Source organism: Motacilla alba, chromosome 1, assembly GCF_015832195.1.
Source record: "Motacilla alba alba isolate MOTALB_02 chromosome 1, Motacilla_alba_V1.0_pri, whole genome shotgun sequence".
Lineage (NCBI taxonomy): Eukaryota > Metazoa > Chordata > Aves > Passeriformes > Motacillidae > Motacilla > Motacilla alba.
This window is the reverse complement of record NC_052016.1, coordinates 110,134,616-110,149,224: the sequence shown is the minus strand read 5'-3', so window position 1 is coordinate 110,149,224 and position 14,609 is coordinate 110,134,616. Positions and strand designations below refer to the sequence as shown.

The 14,609-nt window shown below is 37.6% G+C and overlaps 1 protein-coding gene across 5 annotated transcripts in view; it reads right to left on the bottom strand.

The window, feature by feature from the left end:
* CNKSR2 (connector enhancer of kinase suppressor of Ras 2) overlaps positions 1 to 14,609 on the bottom strand; it is a 206,790-nt gene that overhangs the window by 74,556 nt on the left and 117,625 nt on the right. For all 5 annotated transcript variants that reach the window (XM_038148923.1, XM_038148914.1, XM_038148931.1 and 2 more), the window contains 4 exons: positions 9,763 to 9,896; positions 5,832 to 6,043; positions 1,863 to 1,952; positions 286 to 500 (listed from right to left, as the gene is read on the bottom strand). In XM_038148923.1, the coding sequence (XP_038004851.1) occupies positions 286 to 500; positions 1,863 to 1,952; positions 5,832 to 6,043; positions 9,763 to 9,896 (651 nt within the window). The remainder of the gene's footprint in view (positions 1 to 285; positions 501 to 1,862; positions 1,953 to 5,831; positions 6,044 to 9,762; positions 9,897 to 14,609) is intronic.

Here is a 14,609-nt window from a genome sequence, read left to right as displayed (position 1 = left end):
TGCTCTCCTTTCCATCAGCAGCAAGTCAGTCAAGACAGAGGTACCACACTGCATTTCAAAAGTGCCATTTGCTAATTCAGGAAATAAAATAATGCTGTCCATCCTTCATCTTAACAGCAAAATTAAGAATTCTAAAATATTTCTTTGGACGTAGTTATTGTTTGAAGAATATAAATCAGTGCAACAGCAGCAGTCCAGAGAAGGTTTGAACAGCACTATTAAACCAAGACTGTCTCTTACCACAAGCACAGAGCAATGACTTTTGTTAATGTTATTTTTACTCACATGGTACAAAGCAGTTTCTGGTCCAGGTGTGCCCATGACTTCTTGTCTCAACGACTCCATTTGTAAACTAGGCAACAGTGAGTAATGACTTGGACTACTGCTCTTGTCTCCCTTCTTTTTGGACTTTTTCCCAGTATCCTTTTTGCTATTCCTTTGAAACATGTAGTCCTCTTGACCTATTTTCTCATTGCTCATATAGCGAAGCAATGAATTTTCTGTTGAAAGGAAAGTAATACAAAACATCATTGTGAACTGTTACATGCATGTAAATCCTGCTTCCAGAACATGCAATATTCTCGCTAAGATCTACTGCCAATTTTAACTCTTTGGGACTATTTAATCAACAAAACCCATATGCTTCTTTGGTTCAGATATAATAAGAAAGCAAACTTTTGGTAGGGAAAATTCACGACTCTTTAAGTTTTCTGGTATATTTTAAAAAAAGCAAATGAAATATAAAAGAAGATGCACATCAATAACTTTTGTCTTGGAGTTTTAAAAAAATGAGCAATGATGGACTTATGATAATTTTTGGGGTTTTGCTACTTTTTTACCAGGAGTCATAATTAATACAAAAGTAAGTGGCACCACAGATTTTAAAGTAATTTGCTCTGAACATTCAATGGAGATCGTTCACCATATCACACACACTTTCCTGAATAGTCTTCCAGCATGTACTAATTTGTAGCTGACCCAGAAGCAATGTCTGTCAATTTAGGAAACCTCATCAGATTTCTTTTTCACAAAATTTGTCTGCCTTTCCTTGCATTAATGTGAACTTCTAGTACCCACAACCTCCTGTGGCAAGATGTTCTTCAGCTTGAACATGAACTGCACCAGCTAATTTTCTTTTCATCCAGCATCTGACAGACACATTTGATCTCTTTGGTCTTGTTTTAAATTAAACACCGACAAACCTATTTCCTTACTTCACACAAGCTTTTATAAACTTTTATTATGTCCTGCTCCCAAACTGATAATGGCCAGTCTGTGTAACTGACCCCAGTTTAGAAGTCAATTCAGGTACCTGATTAATTTTTGTTGTCTCCTAAACCTTCTTGAATTCAACTGTATTTTTCTTAAGAGATTAAGAGACTGGAATTGCACACACATAGCATGAGGAACAACTGACATGGCAGCGTAAGAATTCTTCTAAATTTGGTCTTGTTTTCTTTTCCTAATTCTTAAGTGTTTCCTTTTTTGATCCCTACTGAACATTTAGTTAATACTTTTACAGAAATAGCTTTCATTATTGTAACATCTTGCTCCTGGCTGATAACAGCAATCTCAGAGGTCATAATTTTGTATGTGGAGTTATGCATCCAAGCCTCACAAGCTAGAAGAATTTATCCTCTTTGATTTTGAAGTAAATCCCATTCTGCTCTACAATGTTTTCCAACCAACTTCCTCAATCCTAAAATATAGTCTGCAAAAAATTAAGCATATATGATAAAGAAAATACCAAAACAGGTTCACAAACATATATAGCTATGCAAGCAGCAAAATGATGCTGAAATGTATAGCTTAAAGCAAGATAAACCCATGTCTTGTATAAGATGTGTGTTCAGATTACTTACCTCTCCTGGTATCTCTTTTTATTTTATTGGGGTCTTCATAATCTCCCACCCAGTTATATTCTACTGGCATAGAAATAGGCCTCAGCTTCCCTGGAAACAGAGGAAAAAATTGAGATCATGCACCATAAGGCAGCATTAACCCAGCATTCTTTAGAAGAAAGAACAAATTATGTGCTAAGCTGCAATTCTACAGGGTTGCTTACGAAAGAGGATCCAGCGTTTCCTCTGAACAAGAGGTTAAGACACGAGTTCTGTTCTCTTGAACAGAAAAGAAGCAGCTAAGTATTTAATGGAATTTTTTTAAGTTTAGAAAATAAATCCAGTGCCCTACAAAGTCATCAGTGGAGTGACGTCTGACACTGACAAACACATTCAAATTACTTCAGTTTTCACTGAGCAGTATCTATTCATTATTCTGGAAGCCCCTGGCACACACATGGCAGAACTGTTTTAAAGCACATGGGAATTGTTGGTAACAGAAACTTGTGCATATCACTGAAGCACCTTCACAAATAGCATATTTGCTGGTGGGCTTACAAGCTCCATCAGTGACTAAGTCAGAAAGGAAGTAGAAAACCTCTGCATGTAATTTCTTTTGTAGCATTTCATCCACAGAAAGCAAAGTACATTATTATTGCTAAATTCACTTTGACTTCAGACAGCAATAAAAAAAATAGCAGAAGACTATCTTTAAAATTTTGATTGGAAGCTGCTGAATTGATTTTAAAAAATGCTGTAGACTATGATTTCACTTTAAGGATTGCCCATATATAGCTGGAAATCAGAAAATCAGTGTGCTATGGAACTTAGTGGGGCCACTTAGAGTGGTCTGAATACTTTAGCAAGTTAAATAGTGTATTGAAACAAAGAGAACCTAAAGAATGTATTGAAACAAAACAGAGAAGCACAGCACATGGCATATTATCTGACAGACTGAAAAACAAAATGTTTTCAGTGAATGAAGTCCTGTTATTGCAGGACTTCAAAAGTCCTGTAAATTATTTTAGTAGAAAATCCCTACGTGAACGTCTTACTCCATATTTTGAGTTTAAATCCATGATACACTGAAAAAAAGAGACATGTTTATAATGAAAACAAATATTCAAACATGTCCATCTCCCTGATGAAGTACTGTGTCCATGGAAAACACAGCAACACCACGCAGGCAGCCCAATGGTAAAAGTTTTTATCATCTTAAAAAAAAAAAAAAGACAAAAAAAGTTGTATGTTCTGTTCAGACCACAGGATCAGGTCACAAATACTTCACTACTCAGGAAAATCACATTAAAATATTTTAAACTTTTCACTTATCATTCATTTTACTATTTGGGGACACATATTTAAGTCTGATTGAAGCCAGTGAGATTTAGTGCACAGTCATTTCCTGAGCGGGGATGTATTTGGCTCATGTTTACTTGATCAGAAACAGCTCTCAACAGTTTCTTTTTCTAGAAATAAAACCTTCTTTTCTTTGTGAGGCTAAACACACAGTATCTTATTAACATTAACTGCACACTTAATAAAATAGAAAAGCTACAAAATTGATTGCTAAAATCTGATTGTTATCAAAAGTAAAAAATAAATTTTCCAAGTATCTGCCTTTGTATCTGGCATTAAAACTGCAATGATCAAATTTGTTTCTTTCCTTAAAATCAAGTTTCATTTACTTGTTTCCTCTCCTAACAATCTTGTTTTTACACCCCTATGGATTCCCTAATCTCTTTCCCATCAAGAGGGCACTCGGGAAAATTTTTATCTTGCATGTGAACAGAAGCTTTCCAAGGCCAATTAGCAGCAACTATGGAAGACCTCAAAGCCAGTAAGAGCATGAAAGAGAAATATCTTTGCTAACACTGTCAAAAAAAGTCAAAAGATTCCAGTAAAGAAATTACAAAAGGCCTTATTAACCTCTCATGAAGAAGAACGGAGAAAATTTTTGTAAAAAAGTTGACACATCACAAAATTGATGCTTTTGTAAAAAAGTTGACACATCACAAAATTGATGCTAAGTACATGTTGAAAATAATTATTTCTCTAGGCCTGGGAACTCTCTCTGACCTTCTTTAATGGGTGACCATAAGCCAGAGGAGTGTTATTGTCATTTTCCAGATTTCTGTGAAACCCTACGGTCATGCCTACCCACAAACTTTATGTTAACAAATGCCATGTGGGAAACTTTAGAATTTCATGCTGAAATGGTAATATTTTTAGAAAATACAGTTAAATGAAAATGGACTTGACAATTCATTAAAAATGGACTTGAATTAATCAAAAAAGTGAGATCAAAAGTGAAAGACTGTAAAACAAATGTGTTAAATAATGACTGATTTTCAGTGGAGTCTTTGATCCATGTCTTTATGACTCTTTCTGCTAACAGAAAGAAAAAGGCTAAAAAAGCTATCCTTTAACAAAATAATGGATTCAGCAGTCCTTGAAGAAGAAATGTGTTCTTCACTCTCAACCACCAGTATTAAAATTTAATGTCTGGAACAGTGAGTACATCCCTGTTAATGGAACTGACTGCAGCCACCAATTGTAATATTTGAAATACCAGAGTAATAAAATGGATATATCCATTTTCAAAACTTAGCAGTTATTTTGCACAGAATGGGCATGGTTAGAAAACACTTGAAAACGCTTTGAAATCAAAAGGATACTGAAGATTTTTCAGCAGGATGGTGTACTTGTGTAGAGTGTATTTTGTGAAAATGGAACCTTTCATGTTGTGCAAGCACACTGCTCCAGGCCCTGAGGATACTTTATACAGCTCAAGTTCAATTTATATCAAGGTTCCCAGGTGATTTTAGGGCTTGGTTGCATGATGTACTAAATCTATGCTTCCTCATAATTTACATCTATTTTCTTTACAAAGGGATATGATGATAGGATTGTTACAATAACTAACATACAGCTTGTGCTCACTTTTTAAGCTGTAGTAACATAGCAGGTAGGTTGAAAAAATATTCAGTGCGTGCTCAGCTAATACTAAGGCAGTATAAAAAGGTATTTTAAAATACCTTTTTTAAACATGAGATTTCTTCTTCATTTTCTTCCACAGCCTAACAACTCTATGTCTGTACAATTTTATACTTGTTCCAAGTATACCAAGAAAACCAGTTTTCTTGTATACCAAGAAAAACAGTTCTCCCAGTCCAAAGCTAAACAAGTCACCACAATTGGTAAAGGAAGAGTTCCAACAGTTTCAAGGGTAAAATAAGCTGGAGTACAAGGGTTTGAGCATCAGAACTCTTATCAGAAATCGTCCCTGAATTCTCATCCTAAATAGGCCAAAGTCCAAGATGTGGATGTAGCACGAATACACATGCGTGCTTACATGCAAAATTCCTTTTTGAACAACCTATGATCTCAAATAATGAGGAACTGCTGTATGTAAACAGCCACCCCTTGCAATACAGGAAGTTACAGGAGGTTAATACAGTATTACCAAAAAAAGACCACTGTTATCAGTCATACTTCAATTCTGGGACTAAAGAAAAATTACAGAGTTTTAGAGAGCAGTGCAACATGAAGCAGCAAGTCATCTCTTGGTAAATCTGAAGGGATTTGATTGTTATTATACCTAAGAAAATTTTTCCAAAGCTTATTCAAGTTTTGCCCTTATAATGAGAGAAAATTTCCATTCTGTACTTTTAGGAAAAAAATATGAGCTTCTGGTATATGCTTTTTTCAATAAAATGATACTGAAACATAGTCTAGAAAACTAAGCTGATGGCAAAAATATATATTCAGAAATCCCATCAATTTTAAACTGGACTGACCTATCACAGTAAATATTTCTCTTTCCTCTAACAGAATAAGCTCTTTGGCTGAAATTAGACTCAAATAGTATTGAATTGTCACCAAAATCAATGGCCATCAGAAATATTTTCACGGTTAAAAACAAAAGCAGATGCATGAAAATCCTAGAATCAACAAATGGTGATTATCTTTATGAGATCAATGCTGTACCATATGTCGGTGTGCTCTCTCTCCTTCCAGGACCACTTGTTCTTCCTTTCTCATACTCGTAGCAGTACAAAACTGCATCTTCTTCAACCACATTGAAGCGTTTCCGATATTCTTGGTCCAGAAACGAGTTTGGAGATTCAGATCCTGTATGAACCGGTTTGCCCACTATATGTCTGCCAACATCGTCACAGGGGAGATTTCCCTTTTCATCCCTTTAGTTAAAAAGAAAAGCTTTTAATATATTGAGATAAGACACTGATTTTTTTATACCGTGAATATTGCAATAAACATGGGCCTATGTCAATATTTTATATGCTGAAACACATGAAATCCACCCCACATCAGGATCACACAGCATATATGCATATGTATGCATTTATATGCCAGTTGCCTCACACACTTCTGTTCGTTCAGCTCTTTACTGATTTATCCATCTTACTGATTTCTCTTGAAAAGTATTAAGAAATAAAATTGATGTGCAGTTACTCTTTTCATTTTTCTTGGTTTTTTCTGGAATCTACCTAGCACTTTGTGATTTAGGGCAGAGGACTAATATAGGCCTTAATTTTTGGCCTTACATCAGATACTTTTAAGACTACATGGTAAGCATCAGCAATCTCATTCCTTACACTTTATCCCAGATCAAGAAGAACCAGGCACAGAAGATGTACAGACACTTGACATAGTTTTGCACAATCATTTCAAGTCTAGAAGTTGTACAGGTACATCCATGCAGTTTCACAGTGTGCAGCACCGGCTAATCAGCTGCTGCCCCAGGACAGTGCTCACTTTGCACTGGGTGTCAGATCCCCATGATCTTTTTGCTTTCCTCCACCCCTGCCCCACTCTTTGAAAATGGAAACTACTCAAAGGCATCAAACAAGAGAGCAAGCAGTGCTGGGTTAGGAGTCCTTTCTTGCACTAGATGAACCAGGATTTATCTAGTAAATGTGCTGCTAGAACTGCCTGGAGATGGCTGCAAAAGACCTGATCAGACAGTCATTTCTGGGCAGCAAAACAAAGGTAGTCAAGAGAGAAGTAGATATTCAAGAGGTAACCAAGAGACAAGCTGAGCCATATGCTCTTGTTGGAGCCTTCAGCTCCTGTGAACTTCCATGTGAGCTCCAAGCTAGCCAGCATGCTGACCCCTTCTTCACCCGGCACCTTGAGACTCCATCTGAGGACCAAGCAAAGCTTCCTCATGGCACCCAGGCAGCCATGAAGGATGAGAAAAGGCCATCCTGCCTCAGTATGACAGTGCAGCATCACAAACCCCCACTGATCACTACACTCCCTTTGGCCAAGCTGCTTTCCCAGAGCAGGCACGGTGTTGGCTTAGTGAGGGAGGCTGGTGCAGCCCCAGCAGGGCTGTGGGCTCTCCTCCAGTCACAGAGAGCCCTTCTGTGCTGACAGAGCTGGGGACCCAGCAGGTAACAGGGTGGAGACTGACATAAACCAGCCAGATGCTAAGTGGTGCTGCAACCGCCATCCGGGTGGCCCAAGGAAGGCAGTGCAGCCTGACCTAGAAGGATCTTTACTGCAAGCATGGAGTTAAACAGAGCCATCAGGCAAAGACCCTTTGCCACAGCCCTCTAGAGATGAGGGCTCCAGTTCCCATCCCCAAAGGTACTTGGTAAATATGAGCAGGCACTAACACACAACCAGCACTCCTAAGCAACCAGCACGTGGCAAGTGTTGGTCCCTTTTTGTCACGCCATCCATGAGAGGATGTCAGCAGCTGTACTATCTGTGGGTATCATCACCAAGGCTTTGGGTTTTACAATTTACATCAAAATATCAAGTATTTTCCTCTATTCCAGTAACAAAAGGAGGCTTGATTGTTTGCTTTTCTTCCTTTGGAACGGCAACAACAAACTGAGAAACAGATGTTGAGGAGTTTGATAACACCCAAAATAAACACATGATTTAATATAATTAATCATGGGCAAAAAAACCTGATGAAATTCCCAAACAAATTTTTCACAAACACTGCACCCTATGTGACAGGTGAAATCAAGAATAGTCCATTTGGATTAAGCTGATGAAAAAATTCAAATGTACCAAGCTTAATCTCTCTATAAGATTACAGCTTGTACTAATATGTATTATAAGATTTAATCTGAATTGGTCCAAACTACTGCATTATCATCATGATTTAAGAGATGTTATTAAAAATAATCAAAATTCATTTGGAAGGTCTCAATTTCTAGAGCAGAACTCAAAAACTGAAGAGTAGTGAATGTTTAGGAAAAATAATTTAAAAATGAGGATCCACTTCTTATTAAATAAAAATATTGTGATGGTAAACATAATCAGTTTCAGGAGCACTAGGCTTTTACCATATGGCTACTGCATTCAAAGAGAAACACACCTAAGACTACTCTTTGGCTGGGTTTTTCTTCCCCCCAGCTTTTTTTATGTCAATGGATTAGAATTAAATACTTGGTTCTTTTCTGTAGATTTTCTGAAAACTATGTCCTTAAAATATTTATATGAGCACAACAAAGAATTGTTATCAGGGAGGTAAGATATGTGTTAGATTACTGTGAACAATTCAAGTGTCATGACTAGGACTGTTCTCATTTAATCTAAAGAAAAAAAATAGTTATAGTAAACTAGAGCATGTGTTGGTTCAACTGGGTTATACATGCCACATTTGAAATAATTCTTTTTTTCCCTGAGAAATAGAAACCAAGCCAGGTACAGATGAGGCAAGGATAAGGAAGGAACATGGGACACAGCTTAAGGCTTCACAAAAGGCTTCTGATATGCTCATGAAGTCAAAATGACACTTGTGCCCTGCAAGGTTTTTCATATCTCTGAAGAGCAAGAATTTATCATAGAATCTCAACTCATCCTCCCCAGTAGGCAATTTAACTTGCCATATACCTCACTCTTGGACAAGCCCATGAAAAGTCCTGTAAGTATCAGGTCACAGATCTTATTAACTGGCTAGAGGAGGTGCTGATAAGAAAGTGTAGGAAAAACTCAGCTACAAGAAACTCAGGTGCAAGAAAGAACATGCTGCCATTATAACTTTTCCAAGAAAGGTAACTAAAAGAAAAGCAAGAATTAATTTAAAAATACATTAACTGGACATATGACAACCTGTGTCTGAGATTATGGAAGCTTTAGGAATTCTGATTCCTCTTAAATACAATCCTAAAACTCTGGGCAGCCACTTTTTGCACTATTTGTAGGCCATAATTCTCTCAGAGTTTCAGGAATGCAACGTCTGTGTACATTATGGAATTATACTGAATCATTTGTGTTGTGTAAAGGTAGGCCAATGAATCTGCAAGGAGGATCTGCTGCTCTTCTGGCTCAGCAAGTCCAGAGACCTGGGAGAGATGAAAATGCCTGTTCCAGGTGGCAGGTCAGAGTATCAGCTGTACTGACAGGGAACAGCAAGGTCACTGCCTGGTCTGGCTGAGTGGCCACACTAAAACAAAAACCTGAAATTTGCTCTAATATCAGAGAAAGAAAACGCTACGGCAGGACTAAACAGTGCCGTTGTTGGAGTTGAAAAGTTTCTTGGATTTAACTCAGACTCTCTTGCTGCATTATGATTATTGGGCAAGGGGACAACTATGAGCTCCTTTCCTAGTTACAGATTCAGGTTTCAGGTAACTTTTGCTCTTCTGAATGAGGATGAGACTGCTGCAGTCAATTGATTACCCCATATTTGAGAAAACAGGGTACTGAACCTTCTTTTCTGAAGGCCACTGTCAATTTTGCAGACAAGATACTGATTCAGAATATTCCAGGTCTGATTCAACACATCTACCCTTATTAACCAGTTTACCTACAAAATACAGTATTAATACAGTATTACCTACAGGGAAGACTAATAAATAGGTATGAACAGAATGGTGAGTTACTTCACAAACATTTTTTATATCCAATTGTACTGTGAAATGGTCTTTTTTACCTTGGAACATAAGGTTCTGTTGGAGGAGGAGGTATGTAGAGATCCTGAAGGGCAGAGCTGTCTCTTTTTGTCGGTGTGCTGATAGTGCTGGATGGAGTAGCAACACTGCTTGTAGGGCTTCTAGGAATAAGAGGCTGGTTCAAAAGAGAGAGAGAAATAATCAGGATTATCCTTATATATTACACTTTTTTTTCTTTTGTAAAAGCCAAAACCAGAATTAGTTCAGAAAGCTAAAGAAACAGTTAGCAGTTCTAACATTCTGTGTGCTTTTAAACTGACTAAAAACCCACTCATGCTAAGAGGACAGATCTACAAAAGGACATGTATTGTGCTTATAAAATTGACTCCTCTGATTGCATCTTTTTCCCTTTAGCACAGCAAGTTTATTGCCAATGCCCACAAAATCAGTGATCACTACAGCTACTGGTGAAGCCTTAATGAGTAAATAACATACAGAATCCAGGTAATTCCTTAAATAAATTAACATTGTAAACAAAAATTCTAGTGTTTACAGCAAAAGGTGCATAAGTAGGCATTAAATTGAATGTCAAGTCCTTCCATCTGCTCTACAGCTTAAGAATTTACTGTAAAAGCTTCAGCTTATGCCTGCAGATGCTGTTAAATCAGGTACTGCATCCTCAGAGCACACACGCTATGAGAGAATCAACTGGAGATTATTATTATTCTTCATTCCCCTGGGTACACTCCTCACAAAATAACATTTACTCACAGGTAGATAAACTGTACCCTCCTTGCAAAGTAATCATGCATTCTAGCTATCATTCCAGTCCAGACAGGATCCTTCCTCTTAATCACATTTTTTCACAAGATTTTCTAAGTCTCTACACAGATGCAGAAAAATCAAATGAGAAGAAAACTGATTGTTTTAGTCTACTTAATAAAACATCTGTCTATAAACAGAAGCATTGTGTGGCTTGGTTTGTGTGACAGCTAAACTCAGGCAAAAGAAAAAGAAAGAGCAGAACAGCAAGTACAAGAGTATCTTCATACATCCAAATAAGAATCCAGTATTAAAATACACTGAGTTCTGCTTTGAAAGAGTTTTTTCTCCTCCATCTTTTTGGAAATTTACTCCTTGAAGAAAGAAGTGCTGGGATTGAAGAGAGTTCACTACACCTAAAATTTCTGACCTTAGTAGCTACTTAAAGACACAAACATTTCACACTGTATTGATGGCAGAGAAGCTCTAAATGTGGGCTGAACGGGTGCATAGAAAGATCCTTCTCCCAGCACTATTACCAATACTTTATGACAGACCAAAAGGGTATTCCAGTGCAGAATAATAAGGTCTCATTTTCTAGATATTAATCTTGACACTGCAGCAGAAAACCCAAAAAGTTTAAAGCAGGATCATTGCCAGAATGTTGGCCTTTTACCAGCTGCTGATAAGAGATACAAATCCATGCCTATCAAGCCAAGGCCCCACAACTGTGTAACTTTTTTACAATTTGTATATAGGAACAAGAAATATCACTCAGGAAACCTCATCCTTTAGTCAGTTACTGCCTTGTTTTGGAACAGAGCTGTGTTAGGTGCTACATAGCCCTAACATAATAAAATACATGCTTAAAATTTGCTTGTTAAAAGTTTGCAAGTTCACCTTTAGAGCAACAGCTATAAACTGACACAAGTTTTCTGGGTTTGAATGTTCAAAATCTGTCTCCTATACAGTGATACTGCTTAACTCTTCCATTGTTCCTAAGAGTTAACGTGAGTATCCTACAGCCAGGCCAAAGAGAGACTGCCAGTATTTACATGAAGAAAGGGAGAAAGACACACACAAAAAACCAGACAGGTAAAAGACTTTACAACCACTAAAAACAAGACAAGTCTACAAAAATAAGAATTAAATTGGTGGCAAAAACAGGTCAAAAAACCCCAAAACATCCCAAAACAATAAAAAACACCCTAAATAGCCCCCCTCTCTCATTCAGAGAAACAAAAATCTTATCCTTTAAATTTTCATCTGTGACACTGTAGCCATAGATATTTTTGAACCACTTATTTTGAACCACTAATACAACAGTGTTTGTTACCTTTCTGATACCCTGCACTTCTATAACAAAAACACTTTGTGGCTTGCTGAATGGCCTGTTGAATTATTTTTCATTGTAAGCCAAGAGGATTTCGTGACCTAAATCTTGTTTACACTTGTTAAGCCCAAGCTGTTTGCTCATGGCTCATCCCAGCAGAAGCACTGAGAGGAAGACAAACTGTGTAGATGGGTTTGCTCTTCTCCATTTAGAGGAAGGAGTCAAGCCTTTACTTTACCTGCATGAGAAGGGAGGTAAGAGGAGAGGGGGACTTGGAGACTGGAATTGTGGCAGTCAACAAGAGCTTATGATTTATCTTATGTAGGAAAAATAATGCTCAAGCATAAAAGTGTTCTGGACTTAACAAGAGTTTGATGTGCCTCTGGTGATCCTGACAAGCTGCTGGAGGACTAGAGGACACAGGGAAAGAACTTCCCTTGTGTTGCAGCCTAGAATACCTGGCTGCAACTATATAAATTCTAATGATTTTGCCCTAGCTTCTGGGGAAAAAAAAAAAAAGGCAAAAAGCTGAAGTCTGAGAAATCTATTTGGTATAACACACAGCCCTGACATACAAGTCAGTTTGTCCTCCAGGCAACTTGCTGGTTGATCCTGGAAATCAGTTTGGGTTTGGACATCTTTGACAAATGCATATTTTGGTTATTACTGTATTACTTGGTTATTACTGTGCATATTATCTTTCAGCACAGGAGGGTTGAAACAGTGAGTGCAATAGGAAGAAATGGTATTCAGGCTGACACAGAAAGCCACGAGCTATCCAGCTTACTGAAGGCCAGTGGTTCCCTGTCAGACACTGTCAGAGGTGAAGAGACAGTGTAACTGTGGACACTCTGAATGACTGTGGTACCTCACAGGATGGCAAAGAGAATTCACTGTTCCAGGGCACCTGGAGCTCCCAAGGGCACAGAAATCATAATCCAATCCAATCCACGTGGAGGTACAATCCTGTAGGATTGTCCCAAAACATATTAGGGTGTCTCATATATTTTCCATATTTCTGTTGCATTGCCAAACTCAACTCTCCGCTTATTTCCAAAGAAACAGAAACCTCCTGCAACTAGAAAAAAAGGGAAATCCTAATACAAAAATAGGTCACCCCTTTTTAAAAAAAGAACCCCAGTATTTATCATGACTACACCAGTAAATCAGTTGCTTAGTAAGAATTTTTACATGGTAAAAACATTTAAATGGTAGTAGCTCAACACATTGAGAGCCTTGCTGTAACTACCATCTTGTGCTGTAGAAGTTCAGCTTTCATTTTTATGTACAGAACGAAAAAGTCTTCAGACCCCTCTGGTTCAAAAGAAAGCCTTCAGAACATGGCCTAGATGTGTGGTACATCTACAAAGCATTTTGCATTGAAATTTAGAGACCTCAACTGCTCAAGTCAATCTGGCCACATGCAAGCAACCAGTTCATGTAGCTCTCTGCTTTAGGGGCAGCCACTCAGAGGGCCACATGCAGGCACCTTGGACACAAAAGCTCATGCAACTCCAGCCAAGTATTTCTCAACTGGATGCCTTGGAGATCAGTGGTATCACTAATTTAACTCTCTTCCAAGGAGTAGAGATTCTCCTGCTGCAGTTCCTTCTGGCAGGCTGGCCAGAGCAAGTGGGATTGCTGAAACAGCAATAAAACTAAAACATTTTCAGGTCTGAAGAGTTGAATACTTGGCCCATGGGAACAGCCTGACAGAGAAAGTTTGGAAGTTACATATTAAAACTGGAACAACCTAAAAATGATCCTGCACCAATCTTAATCCACAATGACAGACACAAAATCTGCAATTCAATATATTTTGGAGTACTATTTCTCAAACATTTTGAATGCACCACCCTCCCTCAGGTTCATTAGCCTTTACAAAGCCTTCCCTAAACTGTCGCTGGGCTGCGGAACAGGAAAGCGACCGTCTTTACTCACAGCAGCCAGGAAAAAGGACATCCCTGTCAGCACTGCCTGACAGCACACAGGTCCCCTCTCTTCAGAAGCTGTTCTGTCCCTGCTTGGCTCTGCCCTGTGGTCCCCACCTCCCTCCTGCTAACAGAACCCATTGCTCCTTTTTGCACCCCCAGTCCTGAAGAAACTGAGAGGATGTCCCAGTGAGTCAGCATATTCTTTTTGATTCTTCTACCTAAACAATTAATGTAATCAATATTTAAAATATACTATCTAAAATTCTTTAAAATGTTTTTTAAAACTCTTTGAACCTTTCATTAACACCCTTGGAAGCTGCAATATAAATCTGAGAAACATTGCTTCAAAAACAACATAAAATTTTTCAAAATATAAGCAAAGCTAATACAAAATTTTAAATTTCATTATCTTTATACAGTATTTCCATCAATAGGCAGATTTTACTACCAATACATTTTTCATATTGGATTAAAATTACAACAATACATTGAACAAAATGTTTCCAATAAAAGACACTTTTTAGAATAACAATCATGACGTGAAATAATGACATACTGTAACTAACTCAGTCAGAGTTCATTTTAACAGCGCTACAAAGAATGCCCAGTTCCCATGCAGTTAAAAGACAACTAAGTAATTTAAAAGCAAACAAGTGAGTGTTTCATTCAAATTTAATAATTAAAAAGAGTAGGATCATTAGTTCTAGTCATAAATGATGAAAACAGTATATAGCATTGTGTCTAGATGAATGAAGGAGGCAATATAATCAAATAAGAAAATATACTGAATAAAAATAATAAAAGCAGCATTTTCTTTCAAACAAAGGACTTCTTATTGTTGCCTTTGCTTCTTAGGAAA